The following is a 12,597-nucleotide window of genomic DNA, read 5'->3' on the forward strand; positions in this document are numbered from 1 at the left end:
ACCACAAAGTCCTAAACAATCCACCTTTTCCCTTTGACTTGTGCTCCCACCTTTAGCACATGTTAAGCTGTGACTCATGTGGGGATATTTTCTGAGGTATCCAATCAATTCGGTCAGTGTCTGTGTCTGTTCCTGGTTCACACTTAAAAATGACTATGATGTGTATAATGTCCATGATGAGTCTTCACACCTGCCAGAGCATTTCTTTCCTATTGACTCCACATTCAGAAGATCAGTATGGTTTTGCACTGACCTTAGTTTTCAGAAGGGATTGGAGGAAACTGTTATGAGATGCACAGCTGCTTCACTGAAAGTGTAAATGCAGTTGCTCTGGTGCTCATTTTTGAGGAAGAAGTGTTACCATTTCCATACTCACTGACCTCATCTGAGAGTGTAGATCTTTCTCTTTGTATTCAAACCACCTGCATTTTATCAATGGTAAAAATTTCTGAATATGGAGGCATTCATGTGCTTGTTTGATTCCTAGATATTGTACAACAGAGGCTTCCAAAGTGTGATATGAGGACCCTGGGGTCCCAGAGACCTTTTTGGGGGACCATCAGGTTCTCAGTTTTCCAATGAAGGTGAGGATGTATTTTCATCATATGCTTCAACTACAACCACATATTGCCCCAGCCTGAATGAAGAAGTAGATCAAGCATCATCTTGTCTCCCACCCAGCCAGCATGGGACAAATTTGCTAAAATGCAAAAAGAAGAATAAGGAGGAGGAGGAGGAGGAGGAGAAACCCCTCTTGTCTCTAAATGTTAATTTTGTAAAAATAGTTACTTTCCTAAATAATTGTTAATTACATTGACATTGAACAGGTTGATTCTTCTTTAGAACGTATCCATAACTGAATATTGTCAGAAAATCTGTGTTTCTTTCTAATCTAGTGAACACGGGAAGTGATAATGCCCCCAAACAAAAGCCCATTAGAGGCTCAACTTTTCTTGAGCGTAAAGAAATCGCCAGACCAAAATGCGAGAGAGCTGTTTCTTTATACTTTGTGTCACTTGTGGGAATGGTATCCGACTTTTTACTTCAAATTCATACTTTGAATGACGACTACTCTGCACTTCTATGAGAAATACTGGTTTTTAGAAGCAAATCTTGTCTTCTACAGCTCAGTGCTCTCTCACACTGTGGTATGTTCTCATTTCATTCTTTTGCTTTTTCTGTCAGATGAGCAGGTCTCTTCCTTTCCAATTCTTACATATCTTCTTTCTTTTCTTTCCTTAGAGCACCACTCACAGCTTTCAGTTCCATGCTAAAGAACAGCAGAAACAGTGAGTATCCTTGTCATTTTCCCAATCCTAACACACTGCATCTAATGTTCTTCCATTTTGTAGATTTTTTTTAAGGTTATTGTTATATAGATCCACGATCTTTATGATTTTTATTCTGGTCGCCTTCATTTCCTCCATGATCTGAGCAGATGCAGCATCCGAGGCTGGTCAGAACTATAGCATGGTGTCTGAATTCATCCTTCTGGGTTTCTCCAACTTCCCACAGCATCTCCTGCCCATCCTCTTCTTGCTGTACCTGATGATGTACCTGTTCACCCTTCTGGGGAACCTGATCATCATGGCCACTGTCTGGAATGAGCAGAGCCTGCACACACCCATGTACCTCTTCTTATGTGCCCTGTCTACCTCTGAGATTCTGTTCACTGTTGCCGTCACACCTCGCATGCTGGTGGACATGCTCTCCAGCCACCATTCGATCAGCTTTGTGGCCTGTGCCAGTCAGATGTTCTTCTCTTTCACATTCGGCTTCACCCACTCCTTCCTGCTCATGATCATGGGGTATGACCGCTACTTGGCCATCTGCCACCCCCTGCGCTACAATGTGCTCATGACTACCTGCACCTGTGCCCGTCTGGTGTCCTGGACCTGGGCTGGTGGCTCAGTCATGGGGATGATGGTGACCCTGATAGTTTTTCATCTCACCTTCTGTGGGTCTAATGTGATTCATCATTTTGGCTGCCACGTGTTTTCCCTCCTAAAGCTGGCCTGTGGGAAGGAGACATCTTCTGTCACCTTGAGTGTGATCCTGGTGTGTGTCACAGCTCTGATGGGATGTTTATTCCTCATCGTTCTCTCCTATGTCTTCATCGTGGCCGCCATATTGAGGATCCCCTCAGCTGAAGGAAGGCACAAGACCTTCTCCACATGTGTGTCCCACCTCACTGTGGTCATTGTGCACTATGGTTTTGCCTCCATTATCTACCTCAAGCCCAAGGGCCCCCATTCTATGGACAGTAACACTCTGATGGCCACCACCTATACAGTCTTCACCCCCTTTCTCAGCCCGATCATTTTCAGCCTCAGGAATAAGGAGCTCAAGAATGCCATAAAGAAAAGCTTCCAGAGAAAATTCAATCCCCTAAGCTCCTGATGGCCTGTTTGGTCTCGAAGAAGAATACTAAATAGGTATTGTGGGATGCATCCATAGGTGTTCGATGCATGGTAGGCGGTTTTTTTTTCCTTCAATTTGTTTTCAATTTGTTCCCTCTTGCATAGCCTCTAGTGATCACCATCTCTCATTCTTGACACCATGTGATGAAGTCCGTCCCAGTACCTATGTCTAAGAATGTGTTATTTACCTATGGGCCAGTGGGGGCCATCACAATGATGTGTCAGTCCACTGATGGCAATGGTTCTTCTTGCATGGAGAAGTAGGGCAGTCCTTCCCCTCCTCCACCATAAGGACAACAAGAGCAAGGAAAATAATAAATGCCACCAGCATTGGGGCTTTTCTTATTGGGCACTGTGTCCAGTGTTGTGTAAGTATTATCTTTTAATTATAGCATATGCACAAGAGAAAATAAACTATTTGTCTCCAAGAAGATGGCTGACTCTTTATAGTTCTCCCTGTCTTTGGAGGGGATTGACCCTAAATAAGTTTCTATGTTGATCTTAGTTGACTGAAGGATGTCTGAGTATGAAGTAAAGAGAAAGAGGAAGGGAGGGAGAGGGAAAGAGCTAAGCGAGGAGATGTTCAGTGTTTGGATAAGAACATGCAGAATATTAAAACTGTGTTGCTAACTGACATCTTACGGAAATCCCTTTCCCTTTTCCCCACATTACCTTCAGTAAAACATCAAGTTCTCACTCCTGTTTCACTTGAATCTAGAGGATTTGCTGGAGAGCACAGTGCTATCTCAAATGACAGAAGAGAGGCCAATGGTATGGATACTATTATTATGCAGAGGAGAAATGCCAGTGGAGGTCACACAACACATGAATGAAGGGGGTCACATGGAATGTTAGGCCTATCTGATTCCCATGCTGGGGGTTTGGTAAAGCATATGTCTGAGCATTTGGGAAGGAGAACTTCCTGGATCTTCCTGGAAAACTATTACTCAACGATGAGGCCAGGTATTAGAGCTCGAGGCAGCAGATACTTTGTAGTGTTAAACCCACAGCCTCCATTCATCTCATGAGCATACAAAGACTCTCTTCAGATGGTCAGTAAACAAGGACACACAAGAAACAAAATATTAGTTTGACAATATCACAGAGAGGCAGATGTTAATGTAGATTCTTTGGCCTGGACTACCAGGAAAACAGGGGTAGGGAAGAACTTGACCACAAGGAGAGATGGGGCCTCCAGTCACCATTCATCTTATTAGCATACAGAAGCTACTATTATCACTCCTGAGACAGGGGCTTAGGAGCTGTGTCTTAGGAACTGGACAAAGACTAAATGTGTTATTACATCCCAAGGATGCACATACTAATGTGAATTCTCTGGCTGGATCACCATGACAACACAGGGTAAATCCACCAAGAGGAGAAGCGGGGCTTTCCACTTTGGCCAGAAGACACTGAACACTTCCATTCACCAAGAGAACAGACTCTCCAAGACCCAGCTCTAAATTACCTTTATTCTGAGGAGCCTTCCAGCTGCCTTGACCCCAGGGCAGAACCCTGAATTCCCACTCTGGGCCGCTCCAGCTCCTTTCTTCCCTCTGACCCTACTCTGACCCCAACTGACGGAGGGCATCTAATCCAGTCCTGTCTCTCCCAAGACTGGGAGTTTCTAGGCCTCATCCAAGGCTGGGATGCTCAAGGCAGACAGAACAATAGGGAGCCTTGGTTGTGTTGGGCTACTGGAGGAAGGAATAGAGGCTGTGGGTCCCCAGAGGCCCTCTGATGATCTTCCTGGCCTCTCCAGACTCTGAGGTCAGACCTTGCAGGTTGGTGTCCCAGGAAGGCCCTGGGGAGCAGCCTGTTGGGAAGCTGCAGCAGGGGTAAAGCGTGGAGCATCCAGGAGCTTCAAGGTCTGGCCCACACCTGCCGCTGTGTGCCAGTGACAGACTCAGGCAGGAGAGCTTCTTCTGCCCTCCCCTGCTGGCTGCTTCCTGGAAGAGACAGCCCAGGCTGAGGAGGACCAGGAGGGATGGGGTAGGTGGTGATATTCGTACAGTTGTGGGAAGCAAGAACGAAACTTGGGATGGGGACAGAGTCTAGGAGAAGGATCATAAGACAGACTTTTAGCCTTGGGGAACTGCTGGGGTTATTCTCAGGTTGCCCACTCTGGGTTCTGGGTTCTCACACAGCCTAGTGCCCTTTGGAGCTTCTAAGTCTGCATTCTTGTTTGGGGCTGATTCTGCACATCCAATGTAAAATGTTTATACTTTCCTGGAGGACCTCCTGGTTATCAGAGCTCATGGGGAGGGAGGGGATGCTACTGGCATCTGGTGAGTTGAGGTCAGCATTGCTGAAGGCTGTACAATCTGGTATTCTTGTGGTGCATTTGTTCCAGTTGGTGATCCAATATGGATAGATACATAATTATTAACTTAACTTAACTTATATTGTATTATATTAGGGTTGTATTATATTATACTAGGGTTGACTGTGTTACCCATCCTTGGGTTTTGAGAAACGTATAGAAACATGTATACCCTATTACAGCATCATACAAAGTAATTTCTGGTGCTCTGTTCTTTCCCTAACTGGCTTATTTCATTTAGCATAATACTCTCTAGTTCCATCCATGCTGTTGCAAACAGCAAGATTTCATTCTTTTGATGGCTGAGTAATATTCTATTGTATATAGAAACCACATCTTCTTTATCCAACACTTGAGCTGTTCCCATAATTTAGCTATTGCAGATAATGCTGCTATAAACATCAGGGTGCATGTATACCTTTGAATTTGTATTTTTTGTTCTTTTGGTAAATATGTAGTAGTGCAATTGCTAGATACAGGGTAGTTCTATTTTTAACTTTTTGAGGAATCTCCATGCTGTTTTCCAGAGTGACTGCACCAGTTTGCATTCCCACCAACAGTGTAAAAGTGTTCTCCTTTCTCCATATCACCTTAATATTTGTGGTTTTGAGTTTTGGTTAAGAAACTCTGGTTTCACTCTGAAATCGCAAGGTTATTCTCCTACACCCTTTTCTATTAAATTTATATTTCACTTTATGCATAAAATCCATCTATTTTGGTTGTTGTCCTGGGCAGGAATCCAGATTTGCACCACTTCATAAACCCACGAGTTTTCCACCACAAACCAGTCAACAATCCATTTTTTCCATTTGAATTGTGCTCCCACCTTTATCACATATTGCGTTTAGAATCAAGTAGGGATATTTTCTGAGATGTCCAACCAGCATGATCATACACGTCTGTTCCACTGTTACACTTTTTAAAATGATTCCTAGTCTATAGTGAGTCTCAATGTGGGGAGGGATATCTCTCTCTCTCTTGTGTACTCCCTTTTTAGAAGACCAGTATAGCTTTTCACTGACTATCTTTCAGAAAGAAGTTTAAGATAGTTCTTAAATTTAACTTCTTTTTTAATGTGTTACAGCATGTACTGCTTTTATTATTTTTAAAATTTTTCTTTATTTTTTCAGTGTTCCCAAATTTATTGTTTATGCACCACATCCAGTGCTCCATGCATTATGTGCCCTCCTTAATACCCACTATAAATGCTGTTGCACTGAATATAATTTGAGGAAGAACTGACGTAATTGCTATATTAGCTTACCCCATCCAAGAGAGCACAGTGGTTTCCATATTTTCCATGTACCCATACTATCTTCTACATATCTATCTGTGATTAAAATTTCTGTCCTTCACTTCTCCAAAGAAGACATACAAGTGGCTAACAAACACATGAAAAAATGTTCATCATGACTAGCCATCAGGGAGATTCAAATCAAAACCACATTGAGATACCACCTGACACCAGTTAGAATGGCCCAAAATTAATAAGACAGTAAACAACTTGTGTTGGAGAGGATGTGGAGAAAGGGGAACCTTCTTGCACTGTTGGTGGGAATGCAAGTTGGTGCAGCCACTTTGGAAAACAGTGTGGAGGTTCTTAAGAAATTAAAAATAGAGCTTCCCCATGACCCTGCAATTGCACTATTGGGTATTTACCCCAAAGATACTGAGGTAGTGAAAAGAAGGGCCATCTGTACCCCAATGTTCATAGCAGCAATGGCCACAATCGCCAAACTGTGAAAAAAGCCAAGATGCCTTTCAACAGACAAATGGATAAAGATGCGGTCTGTATATACAATGGAGTATTGTGCCTCCATCAGAAAGGATGAAAACCCAACTTTTGTATCAACATGGATGGGACTGGAGGACACGATGCAAAACAAGTCAAGCAGAGAGAGAGTCAATTATATGGTTTCACTTGTGGAGCATAAGGAATAACACAGAGGACATTGAAAGAAGGAGAGGAGAAGTGAGTTGGGGGAAATTGGAGGGGGAGATGAGCCATGAGAGTCTGTGGACTCTAAGAAACAAACTGAGGGTTTTGGAGGGGAGGAGGTAGGGAGTTGGGTGAGCCTGGTAGTGGGTATTAAGAAGAGCATATATTGCATGGAGCACTGGGTATGGTGCATAAACAATGAATCTTGGAACACTGGAAAAATAAAATAAAAATTTTTTAAATTCTGTCCTTGGAGATACTGCATATGCTTGGTTAATTCCTAGATATTTTAAACCAGAGGTTTTCAAAGTGTGATATGGGGATCCCTGGGGCCCTGGAGACCCTTTTGGGAGGTCATCAGGTCCTCAATTTTCCAATAAAGGGGAGGATGTATTTTTGTCATATGTTTCAATTAAAACCACATAGTGCCACAGGCTGAATGCAGAAACAGATATGAGCATCATCTTGTCTTCCATCCAGCCAGCATTGGACAAATTTGCTAAAATGCAGAACAAAGCCACATGTCTCACTAAGCGAGTTTTTAAAAATGTGGTTACTTTCCTAAAGTGTTTCTTATATTAGCATGAGTTGATGTTCCTTTAGGTTGAATCAATGGCTGATTATTGTTCTTTTTAATGTGTTAATAACTAAATATTCTCAAAGAATCTCAATTTTCATTACTAATATGGTATGAATGGAGAGTTATAACTCCCTTGAACAAAAGCCCTTTAGGGGACTCAATAGGTTTCTAGTGGAAAGAAATCATGAGACCAAAATGTATGAGCACTCTCTCATTACAGTTTGTCTCACTATCGGTAATGTTACTTTATGTTTCCCTTAAATTCTATCTTTAGTGTTGACTATTACAAGTATAATTCTATGGGGAATACTGTGAGTTTGGGAAGTTGATCTAGTCTTCTGCAACTTGTGTTCTTTCTGTCTTTGCTCAAATATGTTCCACCTTCATTGTTTTACCTTTCTAGGTAGATGATCTCTTCCCTTCTGATCCTGATATTCGTTCTTTTGATATCTTTCCTGAAGCACCTCTCCTGGCTTTCTCTTCCCTGCTAATGAGCAGCAGAGACAGTGAGTAACTTGGCTTGTTCTTGATCCTAAAATAAGGCACTCTTAGCTTACCACTTCATGTACTATTTGTTAATTTTGCAATGTATATTCTTAGTTAACTAAGAAAGTCTTAGTTGATTTCATGTTGAAAAGAAGCTTTTTAAGAATCTTTAAGATTCTGAGAAGGTCTTCTCACTGTCTGTCTCTATGACCACCTTATAGTAATATTTAACCCTTAGTGAATACTTGAAATTTGTTAGGCACCTATTAAAATCCTTATGTGATTTAACTCACTGGATCTTCCCAACAACCCCATGAAGTACATAAAACCTTAATTTTCGATAAAGAAAAAGAAACTAAACATTTTACTTGTAGCTCTGGAGCTGTAAGTGGGAGAACCAGTAGGAAAGCCAGGATTTTTAGTCCCACTCCCTAGCTTGAGCACTATTAATATTAACCATAATATTCACAGAATGCAATCACTTCACATTGCCTAGCTTCCCCCATGTACCCTGCCTGCATTGTCCTCACTTACTTGCACTCCTCTTCTTCCCATCACTTTCTATCTGATATACACCTAGGTCCTCATCTAAGAATGACCACTTGTCCCAGGGTTCCCTGACTCTTCTGGGCTGCTTCTTTCTACATACTATGTATACATTGTATACTCACTGTTGGTATTAAGGCACATATCACATTTTTATTAACTATTATTAATTTGTATTCATTGCAGTGGGAGCACCTTTGAATTCCTCTTTGTATCTCATGGCCTAGTACAGAATAATGTTCAATAAATATTGCTAAGATGTTTGAGAGTTGAAAAAAATCTTTGAGATGTGTGCTTATATCTGCTTGACTTATTTCATTCAGCATAATCTCCTCCAGTCCCATCCATGTTGATGCAAAAGTTGGGTATTTATCCTTTCGGATGACTGAATAATATTCCATTGTATATATGGACCACATCTTCTTTTTTAAAAATTTTTTAAAATTTTTATTTATTTTTTTAATTTCTTTTCAGTGTTCCAGAATTCATTATTTATGCACCACACCCAGGGCTGCATGCAATACATGCCCTCCATAATACCCACCACCAGGATCACCCAACCTCCCACTCCCCACCCCTCCAAAACCCTCAGGTTGTTTTTCAGAGTTCACAGTATCTCATGGTTCACGTCCCCCTCCAATTTCCCCCAACTCCCTTCTCCTCTCCATCTCCCCAGGTCCTCCGGGTTATTCCATATGCTCCACAAATAAGCCAGACCATATGATAATTGATTCTCTCTGCTTGACTTGTTTTACTCAGCATAATCCCTTCCAGTCCTGTCCACGTTGCTACAAAAGTTGGGTATTCATCCTTTCTGATGGAGGCATAATACTCCATAGTGTATATGGACCACATCTTCCTTATCCATTCACCCATTGAAGGGCATCTTGGTTCTTTCCACAGTTTGGCCATTGTGGCCATTGCTGCTATGAACATTGGGGTACAGAAGGCCCTTCTTTTCACTACCTCTGTATCACTGGGGTAAATACCCAGTAGTGCAATTGCAAGGTCATAGGGAAGCTCTATTTTTAATTTCTTAAGGAATCTCCACACTGTTTTCCAAAGTGGCTGCATCAACTTGCATTCCCACCAACAGTGCAAGAAGGTTCCCCTTTCTCCACATCCTCTCCAACACTTGTTGTTTACTATCTTGTTAATTTTGGGCATTCTAACTGGTGTAAGGTGGTATCTCAATGTGGTTTTGATTTGAATCTCCCTGATGGCTAGTCATGATGAACACTTTTTCATGTGTTTATTACCCATTTGTGTGTCTTCATTGGAGAAGTGTCTGTTCATGTCTTCTGTCCAGTTTTTGACATGATTATCTGTTTTGTGTGTGTTGAGTTTGAGGACCACATCTTCTTTATCCATTCATCTGTTTAAGGGCATCTCAGCTCTTCCCGCAGTTTGGCTATTGTGGATGTATAGTTTCACTTACCTGTGGAACACAAGGAATAACATGGAGGACATTAGGAGAAGGAAAGGAAAAGTGAATTGGGGGAAATACCATCAACATTTTTTACAGAGCTGGAACAAATAATTCTAAAATTTGTATGGAAACAGTAAAGACCCTGAGTTGCCAGGGGAATGTTGAAAAAGAAAGCCAAAGCTGGGGACACCACAATGCCTGACTTCAAGGTATATTGCAAAGCTGTGATCATCAAGACAGAATAGTACTAGCACAAAAACAGACACATAGAATAATGGAACAGAATAAATAACCCAGAAATGGACCCTCAACTCTATGGTCAACTAATCTTTGACAAATCAGGCAAGAATATACAATGGGGAAAAAAGAATATACAATGGGAAAAAGGCACTCTCTTCAATAAATGGTGCTGGGAAAATTAGACAGTCACATGCAGAAAGATGAAACTGGACCTTGCTCTTATACCATACCCAAGATAAACTCAAAATGGATGAAAGATCTAAATGTGACACAGGAATCCATCAAAATCCTAGAAGAGAACATAGGCAGTAACCTCTTCAACATTGGTCACTGCGACTTCTTTCAAGACACGTCTCTAAAGGCAAGAGAAAGAAAAGCAAAAATGAACTTTGGGGACTTCATCAAGATACAAAGCTTCTGCACAGCAAAGGAAACAGTCAACAAAACTAAGAAACAAGCCACGGAGTGGGAGAAGATACTTGCAAATGACAGTATACATAAAAGGCTATATCCAAGATCTCTTAAGGAACTTCTCGTACTCAACACTCAGAAAACAAATAATCCAGTCAAGAAATGGGCAGAAGACATGAACAGATAATTCTCCAAAGACGACACCCAAATGGCCAACAGACACATGAAAAAAATGTTCCACATCTCTTACCATCAAGGAAGTACAAATCAAAACCACCATGAGATACCACCGTACATCAGTCAGAATAGCTAAAATTACATCTGTATCTTTGGGGTAAATACCCAGTAAGAAGAAGGGCCATATGTACCCCAATGTTCATAGCAGCAATGTCCACAATAGCCAAAATGTGGAAAGAGCCAAGATGCCCTTCAACAGACAAATAGATAAAGAAGATATCATCCATATATACAATGGAATATCACGCAGCCATCAGAAAGGATGATTACCCAACTTTTGCATCAACATGGATGGGACTGGAGGAGATTGTGCTGAGTGAAATAAGTCAAGCAGAGAAAGTCAATTATCATATGGTTTCACTTACTTGTGGAACATAAGGAATAACATGGAGGACATTAGGAGAACAAAAGGAAAAGTGAATTGGGCATATAAGAGGTGGAGAAGAAGCATGAGAGAATGTGGACTCAGAAACAAACTGAGGGTTTTGGACGGGAGGGGAGGAGGAGGTGGGTGAGCCTGGTGGTGGGTAATAAGGAGGGTATGTATTGCATGGGCTACTGGGTGTGGTACATAAACAATGAATCTTGGAACACTGAAAAAATAAAATAAAATTTTAAAAAATCAAATTTTAAAGTCACAAATAGGAATTGAACCTTAGTAATCCAGGATTGCTGCCTAGATTGAAATAATTATGATATTTCCTTTTTAGTTTATTCATGTGAACAACCACATGATAGGTTTTCTGATGCTGAACCATGCTTGTCCTTCATAGGATAAACCATGGGCCTTCATATCCTTTCTGGTCTCAGCAGATGCAGCATCTGAGGCGGGTCAGAACTATAGCATGGTTTCTGAATTCATCCTCCTAGGCTTCTCCACCTTCCCACCACATCTCCTGCCTGCCTTCTTCCTGCTGTACCTGCTGATGCACCTGTTCACCCTGATGGGGAACCTGATCATCATGGCCACTGTCTGGAATGAGCACAGCCTGCACACACCCATGTACCTTTTCTTGTGCGCCTTGTCTACCTCTGAGATTCTGTTCACTGTTACCCTCACCCCTCGCATGCTGGTTGACATGCTCTCAACCCGCCACACCATCGCCTTTGTGGCCTGTGCCAGCCAAATGTTCTTCTCCTTTACATTTGGCTTCACCCACTCCTTCCTGCTCACAGTCATGGGCTATGATCGTTACGTGGCCATCAGTCACCCCCTGTGGTATAACGTGCTCATGAGCACCCACACCTGTGCCCGTCTAGTTTCCTGGAGCTGGGCTGGTGGCTCAATCATAGGGATGATGGTAACCCTGATAGTTTTTCGTCTCACCTTCTGTGGGTCTAATGTGATCCATCATTTTGGCTGCCACGTGCTTTCCCTCCTAAAGTTGGCCTGTGGGAAGGAGACATCTTCTGTCACCTTGGCTGTGATCCTGGTTTGTGTCACAGCTCTGATGGGATGTTTATTCCTCATCATCCTCTCCTATGTCTTCATTGTGACCACCATATTGAGGATCCCCTCAGCTGAAGGCAGGCACAAGACCTTCTCCACATGTGTGTCCCACCTCACTGTGGTCATTGTGCACTACGGTTTTGCCTCCATTATCTACCTCAAGCCCAAAGGCTCCCATTCTTTGGACAGTAACACTCTGATGGCCACCACCTATACAGTCTTCACTCCCTTTCTCAGCCCAATCATTTTCAGCCTCAGGAATAAGGAGCTCAAGAATGCCATAAAGAAAAGCTTCCAGAGAAAATTCAATCCCCTAAGCTCCTGATGGCCAGTTTGGTCATAAGAAAATATGATAGCAGGGTTGGGAATAATAATGACTCTCCATAAGACTGTTGTAGAGATTCAATATGTGAGCATACTAAACAGGTACTGTGGAATAGATCCATAGGTGTTGGATACATGGTAGATGTTTGTTTAATGAAAAAAATAAAATAAAATTAGATGTTTAAAAAAAATGTCATCTTTTCACACTAAAG

The 12,597-nt window shown here is 41.9% G+C and overlaps 2 protein-coding genes across 2 annotated transcripts; both read left to right on the plus strand.

The window, feature by feature from the left end:
* The first annotated feature begins 1,461 nt into the window (after positions 1-1,461).
* On the plus strand, positions 1,462-2,400 carry LOC123932960 (olfactory receptor 10H4-like). The gene has a single exon (XM_045991749.1). The coding sequence runs from the start codon at positions 1,471-1,473 to the stop codon at positions 2,398-2,400; it is 930 nt and encodes a 309-aa protein (XP_045847705.1). The 5' UTR covers positions 1,462-1,470.
* A 9,047-nt stretch (positions 2,401-11,447) lies between these two features.
* LOC123932959 (olfactory receptor 10H4-like) lies at positions 11,448-12,386 on the plus strand. Its single transcript, XM_045991748.1, has one exon. It carries the CDS (start codon positions 11,457-11,459, stop codon positions 12,384-12,386), a length of 930 nt encoding a protein of 309 aa, XP_045847704.1. The 5' UTR covers positions 11,448-11,456.
* The last annotated feature ends 211 nt before the right edge of the window (positions 12,387-12,597 follow it).

This window comes from Meles meles, chromosome 20 (assembly GCF_922984935.1).
Source record: "Meles meles chromosome 20, mMelMel3.1 paternal haplotype, whole genome shotgun sequence".
NCBI classification, from domain to species: Eukaryota; Metazoa; Chordata; class Mammalia; order Carnivora; family Mustelidae; genus Meles; species Meles meles.